General features: G+C 41.5%; 1 protein-coding gene across 1 annotated transcript in view; it reads right to left on the bottom strand.

Moving 5' to 3' along the window:
* Positions 1–17,568, bottom strand: part of LOC136866889 (receptor-type tyrosine-protein phosphatase H) — an 819,913-nt gene that overhangs the window by 653,982 nt on the left and 148,363 nt on the right. Inside the window, exon 4 of the mRNA XM_068227107.1 lies at positions 3,892–4,197. Coding sequence (XP_068083208.1) covers positions 3,892–4,197 — 306 coding nt within the window. The remainder of the gene's footprint in view (positions 1–3,891; positions 4,198–17,568) is intronic.

Raw genomic sequence — 17,568 nt, 5'->3', positions numbered from 1 at the left:
GACGAAAATGCTAATTGCTAATTTGTGTGATAAATCTAAGTATATCATTCATTACCGAAATTTAAAACAGTGTTTGCAGCATGGTTTGAAGTTATCCAAAATTCATCGCGTACTAGAATTTAATCAGTCACCGTGGCCAAAGCCATATATCGATCTGAACAATAATTTAAGAACAAATGCAGTTAACGAGTTTGAGAAAGATTTCAACAAGCTCATGAATAACAGTGTGTTTGGTAAGACTATGGAAAATATTGACAAACGCGTTGATGTAAAATTGATTACAAACTGGGAAAATATTAAGAAAAGATATGGTGCTAACTATTTAATAAGTAAACCAAATTTCCATCATACATGAGAATTTAGTTATTATACAGATGAATCGTGTTAGGGTTAAGTGCGACAAACCTACCTACGTCGGCTTTGCAGTACTTGAATTGGCTAAAGCACTCATGTATGAATTCCATTACGATTATATGATGAAGAAGTACGCGCATAATGCGCAATTGCTTTATCTATCAAATCAAAACTGATGACTATTACAATGATATAAAGCCAGACCTGGGTAGGTTTGATACTAGTAACTATCCTGCGAATAATCAATATCATCTACCGCTAGTGAACAAAAAGGTTCCAGGTAAAATGAAAGATGAATGTGCTGGAAATATTATCGATTCATTTGTAGGTACTAAATCCAAGTCATATATGCGTAAAACTCTTAAATGAACTACAAATAAAGAGATTGAAGGGGATTAAAAAGAATGTCGTTCAGAATCAGCTAACTTTTGAAAACTATAACAATTGCATTAAAAGTAATCCACCTATTTTGCATAAGCAAATGTCTGTCATTAGAAGCAAGAAGCACCAGTTTTACTCATTTAATTAGTAAGGTAGCCCTTAATAATGATGATTGCAAAAGGTTTGTCATTCCAAATTCTACCAACACTCTAGCCTGGGAGCATAGTAGTATTGATAGGTACTACTTTACATAAAGCAGATATGTGTGTGTGTGTGTGTGTGTGTGTGTGTGTGTGTGTGTGTGTGTGAAAAACACTATGCTAGAGGTGTGTACTTTGTAATATATACGTCAAGCTGTCTTACATCACAATTCACTGTACATATTGTATAAAGATAGGGAGAGATACGCTGAGAGCGTACTACGGCAAGTTTAAACTTGTACATTCAAGAATTGTGTTGAGAATAGGAGAAGTACGCAAACACCACTACGGTAAAATGATTCGAGATAAAACTTGCACATACAAGATGTAAATAATGTAGAATTGACATATTCTTTTATTTTAGGTTAGGTATTACATTCCTCCCGCTCCTTATTAGCAAGATAGAGTTTTGTTCAATAGTATATCACTCAAGGAAGAAGAGTAAGTATGTCAAGAAAGAAGGTGATGAGCAGATTCGTAAGTATGTTATCGTCTATCTCATGTTGAGAAGAGCAATATTAGCAACATCGAACTCTAGTATGTGTTCAAGTCTAAACTTGCAATACTCTTGCTTTTGCGATGCACGTTCGATAGAGATGTACCTTGATAGAGGAGGAAGAGCAGCTTAGTAAGTATGTTGAGAAGATCATTTTTTTCTTTCTAAAGAGTGTTCGATTCTAGTCATGTGATGCAGTGTTCAACAACGTCGAACTATAAACAGTAGTATGTGTTCAAGTCTAAACTTGTAGGTACGCGATATGCGTGCTGTCTTATGTGTAAGATCGCGTTGTATGTTCGATAAAGCTATGCCTTAACAGAGCTGGAAAAGGAGGTTCAACAATCGCTATCATTCGCAAGCCGTTCAAAACTGTACTCTTGTTTTCTCTTAGAACAAATCGATGTTCTGATCATATGTTGCATCGAGTACAGTGTTCGATTATATATTCTTAATCGCTTCTTTTTAAACTGTCCGCTACTACGATCAAGAGCGCAGCACGGTGCTCTCAGATGGCGGATGTGGAATTTGCCGCCACCACATGTCAAAGAATAAAGATGCCAACACGATGTTCTCTTGGCAGATTTTCAAATTGTCCGCCAGCACAGAGTGCAGCGCGGCGCTCTGTAGATTAAAGATGGCGGATGACAGCTGTCAAAAAAGCACGTGGAATTCGCCACCACCACAAAGAGGGCAGCACGGTGCTCTCTAGATTAAAGATGGCGGATGATAGCTGACAGAACTTTCCAAATTACCCGCTACTACAGAGAGCAGCATAGTGCTCTGTAGTTTAAAGATGGCGGATGACAGCTGACGCAAGAAGGCAGCAAGGTGCTCTCTAGATTATAGATGGCGGATAACAAAAAGCACGTGGCTTTGTTTCCAAACAAGAGAACGTGGAATTTATCGCCACCACATTTCAAACCTATCTAGCTAAAGATGGCAGCACGGCGCTCTCTTGATTAAAGATAGCGGATGACAGCTGTAACAAAAAAGCACGTGAGTTTGTTTCCAAACAAGAGCACGTGGAATTTGCCACCGCCACAAAGAGGACAGCACGGTCCTTTCTGGATTAAAGATGGCGGATGGCAAAAGCACGTGAGTTTGTAAATCACTTCGAATTTGCCGCCACCACATAGAGTGCAGCACGGCGCTCTCTTGATTAAAGATGGCGGATGACAGCTGTCAAAAAAGCACGTGGATTTGTTTACCGATTCAAATCTCGCGCTAGTGAGGTTAAGTTGGTAGCACTAAGGTTTAGGCCCGTTAAGATGGCAGCACTGCGGATGACAGGTGGCGAATTTGCAGCTACTGCGATAAAGAGGGCAGCACGGTGCTCTGTAATTTAAAGATGGCGGATGACAGCAGTCAAAAAGCACGTGGATTTGTTTACAAATTCAAATCTCACGCTAGTGAGGTTAAGTTGGTAGCACTGAGGTTTAGGCCCATCAAGGTGGCAGTACTGAGGTTAGCGATGCGTTGTTGTCTGTCAAAAAGCACGTGGCTGTCAAAAAACACGTGGATTTGTTTACCAATTCAAATCTCGCGCTTGTGAGGTTAAGTTGGTACCACTGAGGTTTAGACCCGTTAAGATGGCAGCAGTGAGGTTAGCGATGCGTTGTTGTCGATGACAGGTGTCAAAAAGCACGTGGCTTTGTTTACAAATTCAAATCTCGCACCAAAATTCAAATTTCCCGCCAAAATTCAAATTTCCCGCGGGAGGTGGAGGCCTCTCCCGAGAGCCGAAGAAGGAAGTGGCGGCCAAACCATCCAATTACACGACTCCCCTTTAAATTAAATAAATCTCAGCCGTGTAATTCGAGTAGTTGTGCCGTCCTTAATACCCGATAGTTATGTCAGCAGGTGACGAGGAGCCCGTAACTACCCTGATATACAAGGTTCTAGCAAGATAATCAGCAGACTTAGCTGCATGATGAGTATGTGTTCAACATGTGCGCCACGCATTGTTCAAAACGTTTCTAAATATTACTGAACAAGTTCATGTACAAAGACGTTATCTCCTAGCGCAATTCGCGAACAGAAATAATTCTTTGAAAATGTCCTGCATATAGGCATCTCAGGAGCAATAAGTGTATTGGAATAGAGTTCCACGAGGAATTAGATGACCTCCAAAGTGTCTTCCATCAGGGTAAGCGATCCCACTGCTCTCTGTTGACACTATACGGAACTTGTGAAAAACAGCTTGGTGCCTGCTCGTCGTGACGTTCTATGACGTGAAGCTATACTGACGTTCCCCTCAGCATGTTCCCCAATAAACACCTTCAGTTCTCTTGTGAGAACCTCGAGACGACACTGAATTCGGTCAAACTACATACACGTTAAATAAATAAATACTCTGTTCCTGGAGAAATATGGTCAGAAGAGGAGAAGTGCATATCGCTACAAAACTCAGTTTCTGGAACTAAAAAAAGAGTTACAACAAGATTCAGAAGCACTCACCGCCTTCAGCCGTTGTTGCGTAACCAGTGCCAGTCGCCTCTTCCCCACTTTTCGTGTTCACGGTGACATCCACTTGATAGTCGTAATAAGGTTGCAGATCAGAGAAGATGACTTCAGTTTCTTCTCCAGCAGTGACATTCTTTGTGACAATTCCATCAATCTGTTCACAGCCACCTCCTTTGGGTCCTTGGGGAATCACAGAAACTGTATACCCTGTTACATCGGCCGGTACACAGCCAGTGATGTTCCACTGAACGGTCAGACTTCTGTCGCCACTGCTGACCACCACTGCTGGAGCGGGTGGATCTGCAAAGATACAAAACAGAGAACACTCATAGAAGAAGTCTCACTCTTAGAGGAAACAAGATGTCGCCAGAACACAGGAAAGAGGCACGAAGGGCATAAAAGCTCAATACAGTCGGACCCGGATCACAATAAGAGCTTGGATAGAATGCGAGGAGGCTGGCACAAGTAAATGGAAGCAATTCCACACCTATCTAGTTGCCTCGTGGTCGACAACACATACTCCCAACTTAAGAGACCCTGGAAGTCCTTTTAGTCGTCTCTAACGACAGGCAGGGGATACCGTGTACGTTTTTCTACCACACATATCCACAGCGGGACGTACGCGGAAAGGTAATTGAGGTTTAAATTTAGAACTCCACGCACAAGTTGTGGAGACTGCAACGCCCTCACATTTCCCTATAATTTTGCAATGTGACAATCATACAGCATGCCAAATATAAATCTGATATGAGTTTGAAGTCTGAGATATGTCCGTAAACACAGTGTTGCAGAAAACAAGTAAGGTTACGTATTGTACCAGCTGTATTTTAACATGTTTTGAAAATATACTATAGTAGCGTTGGAGAGGAAAAGCGGATTCTGCATTTTTGGCATGTATTTTCAGAACATCTAAGTTCTTCACTCGCGTACAATAGTGCACGACGGTATTATCTAGCATAAATGGGGATACATATAGACACATTTAGTAAGTTTACCCCGAAAGGGCCTACAATTAAACAGAATTATTATTTACTATAGTCATTCAGTGCTTCTAACCTCCTTGGACTGTCAGTGACATGATACCATCTGCCATAGTTTGGCCATACAATTCACATACACATATCTTGAAGCGATAAAACCATGTATAATCTAGGAACGAGATGTCTTTGAACCTGATTTTCCTCAGTCCACTTTTTTCTAACATTGCACTCGAGCTATAAAATTCCATGTCTACATGAATCCTTTTGCACTTCATCATTTTAGGAGTTCGGAACATGGACCACTTGGTGGGCAGGTTCTCAGTATAAAATAGATTAGACTTGAGGGAACTGTTTTTTTTACTCTGAGTGTTACTTTCAGGAAACACGCTTTTACTCTTTTCGGTGTTATCCATATCGTTCGTATACCATATTTGACTATAGGTGATATGATAGTTTCAAACAGCACCATTGTGTGCATAAAGATCATTGCGGAAGATTCCCTATTCTGTATATTGCCTGCAATGGCGTACGAAGACAATCCGTGAAACCCAGACTTCAAATGAAAATGATGGAAGTCTAAAGCACATTATAATGTAAGCATCGGACACATTGTCCACTTACACAACTTGAGAGCAACGAGAAACAACGTCGCACACAAATGTTTGAGAGCAAGACATCGGAAGCTGACCTTGCAGCGCGGCATGCTGCTGAAAGTCTGATTGGTGCGGGGACCGGGTGGATAGGTGTGCTGGGCTTCGCTTCGTCAACTCGCCACTGCTATAAACCACCACGTGTTCCTCATTTCACCGTATATACTTCTGACTTAATCATTCAGATAACAGAGTGCTGGCATTTCACTTCCGTTCACCTACATCCTTGTAGGTAGACACTGCAGGGCTGGTGTTATAGGAGGTCTGCTAAACTGAAATACAATCTTTCACGTTTAATGTTCTCTTTTATTGGTTAGAATCGAACCCGTGATCATGGGTCGGACACCACTGCTGATCTCCCGAGGAAGCTAATAATTCGGGGAACGATGGTTACGACAGCTGAAATGCTGTGAAATTCGAAAGAATTGTGTAATAATAATAATAATAATAATAGTGCATGTAGTCTGTATAGGCTTGGTGGTACTCAATGAGGATGAAATGAATGGTGAATACGTCATAAACCTCAGACCCAAAACGAGATGAATTAACGGTACGAGGGGGTTGATTCTGATAATTGTTAAAAGATTCAGAACATAACACGACTATTGCAAGTTCACCACCTCCTCCAGCGACTCTATCTACCCAGCTCTGTGATAATAACATGGCGCGGATTGAAGGATCTGGAACGTTGAAAAAACAGTTAGATGACGAAAGAAAAACTAACGATGTCCTTAAACTGAAAAAAGAGACAGCGGAAAGCAAATGTACATCAAAGCCGCATATCTATAAGTAAGGAGTTAATTAAATGTAGACGAACTTGCGAACGGTTTGAAAGGAAATTTACTGAAAATCAAATAAAGATACTCAAAACCCCGCAAAAACGCGTTAATTGGACGGATGAAGGCATATCGACTGCTTTCACTTTAGGATATCTAGGGAAGAAAACTTACATTTATGTGAGGCAAAAACTACATTGCCCTCTTCCTGGAATTTCAACGCTGGTAAAATGAGCTTCAACAAATCGCAAGCGAAACGGAAGTGGAAGGATGAAATTATTGGCCCCAGTTCACAATTGCAGGCTTGGATGTTGAGAGGACTGTTCAAGAATTGGAAGCAAGTAATTTTAGCCCTCAAGACACACTGGACAGTTTGGTTTCTCGTATTTCGGTAATAGGGTACAAAGTAATGTCATGTGTCTGTGACGTGGACCCAGTAAACCAAGACTTGTGGAATTCATATGGAATCAATGAAACAAAAACATGGTTTTTGGACCCACGGACGTCAGAAAAAGTGTACTTCTTTGCGGATACCGTTCACCTGTTGAAACTAATTATGAATTGGTTTCTCGACACCGGCTTCGAATTTTCTGATGGTAAATACCGAGATGTTCCTGCTAATACTTACTATAAAAATATAAAACTGCAGTTAAATTGAAAAACATGAAAATTAATATTCATCAAATAAAATACTCAATCGTTGGACCTTGCACTCACACTTAGTCCTTACCTGCAGTATTTGATGGGTGCCAGCTACAACTTAGTGCAACAACAATAGAATCAGAATCTTGAATAGCTCTAGGGTGTGGGGTAATAAGCTTACTTTTGACAACATACCATATAGGTTCTAGGAAAAGGAGATTGTTGTTTGGTTTCCCCATTAAATTTGAGGTTATATAATTCTACCATTGCAATAAAACGAAAAATGAATTTGACAGAACAAAATATATTCTTTAAATTTTATAGAAGAAATAGTAAGAACTGCTGCGATAAAACAGATGAGAATATAAAAATGTGCCATTACAACTGAAAGAAACTAGGCATTAATTTGAATTCCTCTTGACCGGTCATTTAAAAGTTATACAAGATATTTATCCCTCACTGGTTCACTTGACTGCACCTTCAACACTTGGAGTGTAATTACGACGTATTCCTTTGAGTTTGTTTTTTGCTGTAGGTGTATCAAGCCTAATTTGGCGAAGTATCCTAATTTGTTTCACTGACGATCTGACTACTATCATCTCAGTACAACACTTCTTGGCAAGTGTCTCCATCCATATGACATCTTGGAAAGTCTCTCCGTTCAAATGACTTCATGGCAGGTCTCTCCTTCCCTATGATTTCATGGCAAGTCTCTCCTTCCATATCTTCAACTAACTGACCGACTGAGCTCTCTTTCCAATTGACTCACTAACTGTTCACCATCCATTTCACTCACTAACTGACCGATTGAAGCATCTCCATCCCTTTGACTCCTGCTATAAGACACTGGTCCAGCTTATATGGCCTCAGCTGACACACCTACGCAATCTCCAGAAATAACTATGATCTACTCCCACCCGGCTCCAAATGGTACATACAATGGTGAAATAGCCTGGGGCACTCTAGGTTTCTCCAAAAAATGAGCTCACCGCAAAATGTACACAATGACAAAGCGATGACTCGGCAGTTTCGCTAGCAGTATTGCAACATGTGCGTTGCAATGCCAAAACTTATTACAAAGCATATCCATGTATAATATTATGCAGCAAGTCTTACTTTGCATGGTTAAATGCTGATATTCATACACATATATATACACAATTTAACTACAATCACGCAAGCGATAATCATTGCAGAAATGAATTGAACAATAATAATAATAATAATAATAATAATAATAATAATAATAATAATAATAATAATAATACAATAATAGTCACAATAATAATACAGACATAATAATAATAATAATAATAATAATAATAATAATAATAATAATAATAATAATAATAATAATAATAAATACACATATCACCTTGTAACGTGATTTGAACCGTTACAAGTTGTCTGGAAGGAACCTGTGGAAGCTATGGTGAAGAATGACAGCCATGAAATTAAAGCATGCCACAAAATCGATGTCAATCATCTAAACTGTAGGGGCACAGAAAGGATGAACGTAAGAAAAGCTACAGAATTAATGTCACACAGTGTAACTACAGCGTTACGTCATTTCAAATTAGGAGATGATGCAACTCTTTGCTGAAAGCACGAGTGAATTCATTAAAACTGTTAATATTTGTGGGTTACTGCAGTCACGTCCTAGTTCGTGAATCATGGGCAACGGCTGAGTGGCCTAGTAAGTGGTCCTGAGAGTCGGGATACCAGTTGCTATGGAATGGGACTGGGCATCTCGGCGTCAGGCGGCTAGGACTATACAATTCACCAGTGGTCCATAACCCGTTAGAGGAGAGATCCTCACTTGGACTATGTGCAAGTAGGGTAGCATCCTACTTCATGGATTTACCGAGCTCAGAACATTTTAAGCAAGCCTCGGACCTATGGGAGTAATGGAGTCCCACTCCCATTTGACAGGCGAGGGTCTCCTTGGAAACAACTTGGCGAACGAAATGGAATTCGATGGGGATCTATCAATATTAATGGGGCTTATGGAAGAAAGAAGGTAGAACTGACTGAGCCCGCAAAGAGGATGCATCTGGATGTGCTAGGAGTAAGTGATATTCGGGTAAGGGGAGATAATGAGGAAGAGACAGGAGATAATAAAGTGTATTTGACGGGTGTTAGAAATTTTTTTTGCTAGGGGCTTTACGTCGCACCGACACAGATAGGTCTTATGGCGACGATGGGATAGGAAAGGCCTTGGAGTTGGAAGGAAGCGGCCGTGGCCTTAAGGTACAGCCCCAGCATTTGCCTGGTGTGAAAATGGGAAACCACGGAAAACCATTTTCAGGGCTGCCGATAGTGGGATTCGAGCCTACTATCTCCCGGATGCAAGCTCACAGCCGCGCGCCTCTACGCGCACGGCCAACTCGCCCGGTGGGTGTTAGAAAGGGAAGGGCAGAGTCTGGGGTAGGGCTCTTTATCAGGAATACCACTGCATGCAACATAGTTTCTGTTAGGCACGTAAATGAGTGAATGATGTGGGTAGATTTGTCAGTTGGAGGAATTAGGACAAGAATTGTGTCCGTGTATTCACCATGTGAGGGTGCAGATGAGGATGAAGTTGACAAGTTTTATGAAGCATTGAGTGGCATCGTGGTCAGAGTCAACACCAAGGATAGAATAGTGCTAATGGGCAATTTCAATGCGAGAGTTGGGAATAGAACTGAAGGATACGAAAGGGTGATTGGTAAATGTGGGGAAGATATGGAAGCTAATGGGAATGGGAAGCGTTTGCTGAACGTCTGTGCTAGTATGGGTTTAGCTGTTACGAATACATTCTTCAAGCATAAGGTATTCACCGCTACACACGCAAGGCTAGGGGTACCAGATTCATAATAGACTATATCTTAACATACTTTGAATTCGGGAAATCTGTTAGGAATGTACGAGTTTTTCGCGTATTTTTCGATGATACAGACCACTATTTGATCTGTAGTAAACTAAGTATCTCTAGGCCTAGGGTAGAGAAAGAGAAATCTGTCTGCAAACGAATAAGGGTAGAAAATCTCCAGGACGAGGAAATTAGACAGAAGTACATGGATATGATTAGTGAGAAGTTTCGAACAGTAGACAGTAAGCAGGTTCAGGACATATAAAGTGAATGGGTGGCATACAGGGATGCTGTAGTAGAAACAGCAAGGGAATGTCTAGGAACAACTGTGTGTAAAGATGGGAAAAAGCGAACATCTTGGTGGAATAATGAAGTGAGAGCAGCCTGTAAACGTAAAAAGAAGGCTTATCAGAAATGGCTCCAAACAAGGGCTGAAGCAGACAGCGAAAGAAATAGTTGTTGAATCCAAAAAGAAGTCATGGGAAGATTTTAGTAATAACCTGGAAAGGCTACGTCAAACATCTTCTCAATGTAAAAGGAAATCATTCTGGCGGTGTTGCAAACAGCCAAGCTCATGGGGAGGAGGAAAATGATGTTGGTCAAATTATGCTTGAGGAAGTGGAAAAAATGGTAAAACAAAACTCCATTGTCATAAGGCAGCAGGTATAGATGAAATTAGACCTGAAATGGTGAACTACAGTGGGAAGGCAGGGATGAAATGGCTTCATAGAGTAGTACAATTAGCGTGGAGTGTTGGTAAGGTACCTTCAGATTGGACAAAAGCAGTAATTGTACATATATATAAGCAAGGGGACAGGAAGGATTGCAACAAATATCGAGGTATCTCACTGATTAGTATACCAGGCAAAGTATTCACTGGCATCTTGGAAGGGATGGTGCGATCAGTCGTTGAGAGGAAGTTGGATGAAAACCAGTGTGGTTTCAGACCACAGAGAGGCTGTCAGGATCAGATTTTCAGTATGCGCCAGGTAATTGAATAATGCTACGAGAGGAATAGGCAGTTGTGTTTATGTTTCATAGATCTAGAGAAAGCATATGACAGGGTACCGAGGGAAAAGATGTTCGCTATACTGGGGGACTATGGAATTAAAGGTAGATTATTAAAATCAATCAAAGGCATTTATGTTGACAATTAGGCTTCAGTGAGAATTGATGGTAGAATGAGTTCTTGGTTCAGGGTACTTACAGGGGTTACCTTTGCTGTTCGTAGTTAACATGGATCATCTGCTGACAGGTATAAAATGTCAGGGAGGGGTTCACTTAGGTGGAAATATAGTAAGCAGTTTGGCCTATGCTGATGACTTGGCCGTGATGACAGACTGTGCCGAAAGCCTGCAGTCTAATATCTTGGAACTTGAAAATAGGTGCAATGAGTATGGTATGAAAATTAGACTCTCGAAGACTAAATTGATGTCAGTAGGTAAGAAATTCAACAGAATTGAATGTCAGATTGGTGATACAAAGCTAGAACAGGTCGATAATTTCAAGTATTTAGGTTGTGTGTTTTCCCAGGATGGTAATACAGTAAGTGAGATTGAATCAAGGTGTAGTAAAGCTAATGCAGTTAGCTTCCAGTTGCGATCAGCAGTATTCTGTAAGAAGGAAGTGAGCTCCCAGACGAAACTATCTTTACATCGGTCTGTTTTCAGACCAACTTTGCTTTACGGGAGCGAAAGCTGGGTGGACTCAGGATATCTGATTCATAAGTTAGAAGTAACAGACATGAAAGTAGCAAGAATGATTGCTGGTACAAACAGGTGGGAACAATGGTAGGAGGGTACTCGGAATGAGGAGATAAAGGCTAATTTAGGAATGAACTCGATGGATGAAGCTGTACGCATAAACCGGCTTCGGTGGTGGGGTCATGTGAGGCGAATGGAGGAGGATATGTTACCTAGGATAATAATGGACTCTGCTATGAAGGGTAAGAGAAGTAGAGGGAGGCCAAGACGAGCGATGGTTAGACTCTGTTTCTAAAGATTTAAAGATAAGAGGTATAGAACTAAATGAGGCCACAACACTAGTTACAAATCGAGGATTGTGGCGACGTTTAGTAAATTCTCAGAGGCTTGCAGACTGAACGCTGAAAGGCATAACAGTCTATAATGATAATGTATGTTAATAATTGGTACGATCTCATGAATTCCCACAGTCCTGCAATTTCTAAAGTCCCTAGCAAAAATGCGTATGATTTTCAGTTAAAACAAGAAGATGCTATTTTAGATAAAATGTGAGGCCTTATTAACAGTATGACCTGCAAGGGGAAAAAGTTAAGCAAGTGTTCCAGAATGCTATCCTTGTGACAATCTCCTCTTTGAAATATCTGATCTCAGAAGTTCAGGACCTAGGAATGAAGTACATTTTAAGCTACCGACTGAACCAAGATTCACTCGAGAATTTCTCTTCCCAGATCTGTTCTCGAGGAGGATCATGAGCTAAAGCTAAAGAACATCCAGTTAGAATCCAAAGACCTGCTTGTCAGCTTTGACGTGGTTTCAATCTTCACTAAGGTACCTGTGAATGAGGCTCTGGACCACATCGCTCAGATTTTTCCCGAGGACATCACCAACTTATTCAACCATTGCCTCACCACAAGCTATTTCCTCTATAATGGCAATTTCTACGAACAAATTGACGGTATCGCCATGGGCACTCCTCTGAGTCCGGTGATCGCAAGTTTCATTATGGAAAACTTCGAACAAACAGCACTCGAGACCGCACTACTGAAACCTAAGGTGTGGCTACGCTTTGTAGATGACACGTTTGTGATCTGGAGCCACGGAAAGGAACAACTACAGCTGTTTCTACAGCGTCTGAATAGTATTAACACCAATATTCAGTTCACTTTGGAGGCAGAACTCCCTTTCCTCGTTGCTCTAGTGATGAAGACTGCCGATTCAAACTCGAACACACAGTGCACCTCAAGCCCACCCACACAGACCGCTATCTTTAGAAGACGTCCAACCACCACCAAAGACAAAAATACGGAGTGATTAAGATGCTGGCCATCCGTGCTAGAAGAATTTGTCAACCTCAGCACTTAAACGAGGAGCTCAAAATTCAAGCCTGTCCAAGGTACAGTGTAACTTTTGCATTAGGTAAAATACAACCAGTCTCATTCACTCGACAGTCTAAGTTACATTTAAAAAAGAATAGTTGAAAATTAACAGAGGCAATAAGTGTCCATTCTACCTGACCTGAGTTAAAAAAGAAAATATTTAATACGTCGGCGTAAACAAAAATATTAGAAGGCGAACAGTTGCACTATTTTGAAGTTCACTTGATAATTCTTAACTCCCTGTGTGGGCCTATGGCCCGAAGTTACAGAGGCTAAGCCCACAGTTCGGAGGTGACTAGATGGAGACAAAATCTTAATGTACAAAAGCAAGAGATAAATTTTAAAGCTTACGAAATCGTAGTCACCCCAACACCAAGTTGAGTGGGAACCGAAAGAGGGTTTACACTGTCCCCATATGCCACCAAAATCTGGTTTTGCTCTGACTTTTGCTCAGTATCTCGGGGGTGACCAGTTCACGCCCATCTGTTATTCTTCCTCAGTAATTCCTGCAATGGCGCCACAGTTTCCGTGTACTGCGGACAATGATTGGAAAAGAACCGCGTTACACCTAGAAACTGTCTTACGTTGTTGACCCTTATTGGCTTTGGAAACTTCTGAATTGCGTCTATCTTGACGGGGTTCGGTCTTATGCCTTCTGCGTATACCAGATGACCGAGAAATAGTACCTTTGAAAGAACTGTGACTTCCTGATAGTGACCTTAAAATTTGCTTCATCTTAGTTACTCAGAAGTGCCTCTACGTGCTCTAGATGTTCTTCCAAACTGCCCGAAACAATGAGAAGATCGTCGACATATTTCACTGTAAACTCGTTCACTTCAGGATGTAAGTTTCGGTCCAGTGCTCGAATAAGCGCATCCCCAGCTGTCTGCACACCGAACGGCATTCTTCGGAACGTATAACATTGCTGGTCGAATAAAAATCCCGTTAAAAACAGTGATTTTTCCTCCAATTCAATGTGGTGGTATGACGCTGTAAAATCTCGTGCTGTGAAATATGTCATTCCCCTGAACGTACGTAGTATTTCCCTAATGTGTGCTACCCTGTCGTATTCTGGCATTGACAGATCTCGCATCCAAACACAACCTCATTGATCCATCCGCCTTTCTTACACAAACAAGGAGATTTAAATAAGAGGATGATTGCTTTACAATTAGGTCATTTCCTTCCATCTGCCTAATGACTTCTTTCACTTCTGAGAAATACTTTCCGCGACGGGATACGGACGTCTTTGGTACGGTCTCCAGTCATTTATGTTTAATGTGTATTTAAAATTCTTGCTCTTCCCTTGTTTGGAATCAAATACCGTCTGATTGTTCAATATAATAGAGCGTAACTTTTCCTTTCCGTTAAGATAACATTTGGCGGTCATTACCTTTTCGTCCACTACTGTTAAGAATGGAGTCTCCGGTTTCCTGTCTAGACTAGCAATAAATCCTTCACTTTCACTCAGTGCAACTATTCTTTCCGCCTTACATTCCGGCCGGTCCTCCCCGTCTGTCTGGCTCTCAGACACACGTTATAAACACGTCATCTCGGGCTGTCTCGTTCGTCCTCGCGCCCCATTCATGGACAATGCTACTTCTGCACTGTCTTTCTCAATTTTATTTGGTTTGTATGCATATCTATTATCACGTTAAACTCTCGCATAAAATCTGCTCCCATTGTGCACTCATAACTGATGCCAGGCATAATTATAAATGTATGACTGAAAGTAGCATCGCCTACGTATATTTCCAGGAATGCCTGCTCATTACATGTCACAACCTTACCAGGCATTTTTCCTTTGACTTTAACGCTGGAGGTAGGGATGATTGGAACTTTACATTGCGTTTTAGATTTGCTTATTAATCCCTGCGATACCACGCTGATAGACGCGCCAGTATCAATTAAACAGTACACATCATTTCCGTTCATTTGGGCACAAATTACAGGTAATGCCCGACTTATTATCTTTCTTTCATTTGTACAATCATTTACTAAGTCCTCTGGCGTCACTATCCACGACTCTATCTGCGCAACAATCCAGCTGTCTTCTCCCCCTGGCATCTGCCGTTCACAACCTATGTTGACCCGTCTCTCTAGTGATTTTTAGTGGCTGAGGTTCGAATACACTCGCATTCGGATTTAGCTCCCTTTCTCGAGTTTGTCGTCTGTCTCTCTGTCTTTCTAGACTCTCGGCCCCTTCTTCGTTTCCGTCATTATTCGACCCGCAAATCGCGCCTCTCCACTTCCCATTTTCCCGTTGTTTTCTTTCCAATTCGTCGAGATATCTCTCCAACTCATGGTATCTTTCCTCCATGTTTTCACGGTATTTCTGCGGCTCATATTCTTCTCATCTCTCTCGGTGCTGCATTCTACTTGTCGGGTACCTCCGGGTTTGATATGGATATTATCTATCCGTTTGCCTTCTTTCATTTCTCCCACGGTCTTGAGATTTTCCGTGTGCTTGACCCCGGTGTCCTTCCCATCTTCTCTGCGGTCTTTCTTATATCGTTCGGCTCTGGTATATAGGCTGATATCGGGGCCTCCAGTTTCTCCTTTCCTCCCGATACGTATTAGTACCTTGTTCGCGCGCCTCAGGCTTCTTATCCTGTTTCATCGCCTCGATCGTGTTTACTTGGTGTTCTGGGTGTCTCACTACTCTCTGCGGCAAATGGCTCGTAGTCTGGTCCAATTGCCTTAGAATATTTTCTGCCTCGACTAACGATTGGATATTTGCGGCCACCATTATCCGCTGGACTTCCATCGGTAACTGCTTTTCTATAGCACTTATGAGCTCCTCCTCTGGCGGTGCGTTGTCTGACTCCTTTAATCTCTGTAAGTGAGCCACGAAAAAGTCCGCATATCGGCTTGGCGTGTTTGATGAGTACTTGCGTGCGTACAGTTCTAAGCGAAGAGACTGTTGCGTCGCTGTGCCCCAATACCGCTTCAAAAAAGCTGTTTTAAACTCCTCATAATTTTCGAAACTATAACGAAAGGCGTTAAACCATTGGCTCGCTCCTCCGTCTGGCAATTTCTCCACCGTTTTGAGTCTCCGTTCTATGGGAATTCGATTTTCAAGCATGTAATCTTCAACTTCATGTATGAAAGATTTTGGCGTCCGTGAGTCGTTTCCTGTGAACGTCCGTGGCCTATCATAGCTTGTCCGGATAATATTTACTATTGGCGTCGACATTTGCGCGCTCCGTCCTGGGTTTATACCTTCTCCATTACTGTGTATACTGCTATGGACGGGTAACGTCTCGTCAGTAATTATTCCTGTCTTGCATATGTCATTTATAGGCTCGGGTGCTAGGAAACAGGTCTGATGTGTTTGTGGCTTAGAGTAAATAATCGACCTTTTGTCCCCTAGTCTTAATTGACTGATTTCCCGTTGCAGGTTCAGGCTTGCGTCTTAAATCACTCTTTACTTCTTGAACCTGTGTCCCTGGACCTCGACTCGTTTTTCCATTTTCTGGTACCAGTCTACCCAATTCGATACCTCCTCTGCCAACTCGCGACCGTTCTTACTTATTTCTCCGTTTCCAGAGTCTATCTTATCTATTAACTCGTTATGAAGAATGTCTATTTCGCTCCGTACTTCGGTCTTTCCTACCTTTACCTCTTCCATGATGATTTCTCAGATTTCTAGTCTATCTTTTTGTATGACCTCGTCCCGTTTTATCAGTTCGGCGTGTAAATCAGCCTTTATTTTCTCCCTCTGTTCGGTGTTTTCACTCTGAGCTCTCTCCAAGTTCTCTGTAAATTCCGACTTTATGTGATTAATACGCTCCGTCATCTCATTTATTATTGCCGTGCGTGAAACTTGTACATCTTTCTTAAGATTGTCAACCTCATCCTTTACTTAATTTAACTCTACACGCAAAGTTCCTATACTATCGCTCATTTTCTTAACCTCAGCTCGCGTTTCACTTCCTTCTATGCGCATTTCCTCGCGACATTTATCGATCTGTTCCTTTTCGTCCTTCCTACCTTCGTCACATACACTCGTTATTTTGTCTATTTGCAACTTCATGTGGTCCTGAAATTGTCCCATAAACTCCCTAATCTCTTCCAATGTTGCCATTTTATTTAATAAAAACGGGATTTACCTCACGCTTTCGGCTCGATGACCTCCTCGATTATGTTATTTAAGTGATCAAATACGACTTAATGTTCGTGCACTTTCCTGTTCAGCTTATTTAAATTTTGCAATATGAACTTTATATCTTCACCATCAATTATTCTAATGCCAAACAACCTTTTAACGCTACGTCCTGCAAAGCTGACAGCTATTCCACTAATTTACATAAGTTCTTCCTGTTGCCATTTCATCCTATCATCTGAATTATTCCTGCAAACACTGTCTGTCATAACTATCCCGGGCGCCAACCAATTAGCTGCCATACCCCAAATTTCCTTATTATGCCGCTTGTGGGAATCGAACACATGTTCTTACCTAATGAGGTATCTTCCGCATATACAACCTTCCAATCAGGTATACTAGATATTATTCAAACTTCTCGGCGACTGCTACCATATCCCGATATCCATGATACATTTAACTGTTCTAAATTCCTCTAACTATCCATAAAATTTAACATCTCCATTCTAAGTCACTCCGCGTAATCTCAAGAATAGACTTTTTGACATCATCGCCTATCATCCTAACTCGTGTCTACTCGTACTCCTA

Source organism: Anabrus simplex, chromosome 3 (genome assembly GCF_040414725.1).
Source record: "Anabrus simplex isolate iqAnaSimp1 chromosome 3, ASM4041472v1, whole genome shotgun sequence".
Lineage (NCBI taxonomy): Eukaryota > Metazoa > Arthropoda > Insecta > Orthoptera > Tettigoniidae > Anabrus > Anabrus simplex.
This window is presented reverse-complemented; position numbering and strand designations above follow the sequence as displayed.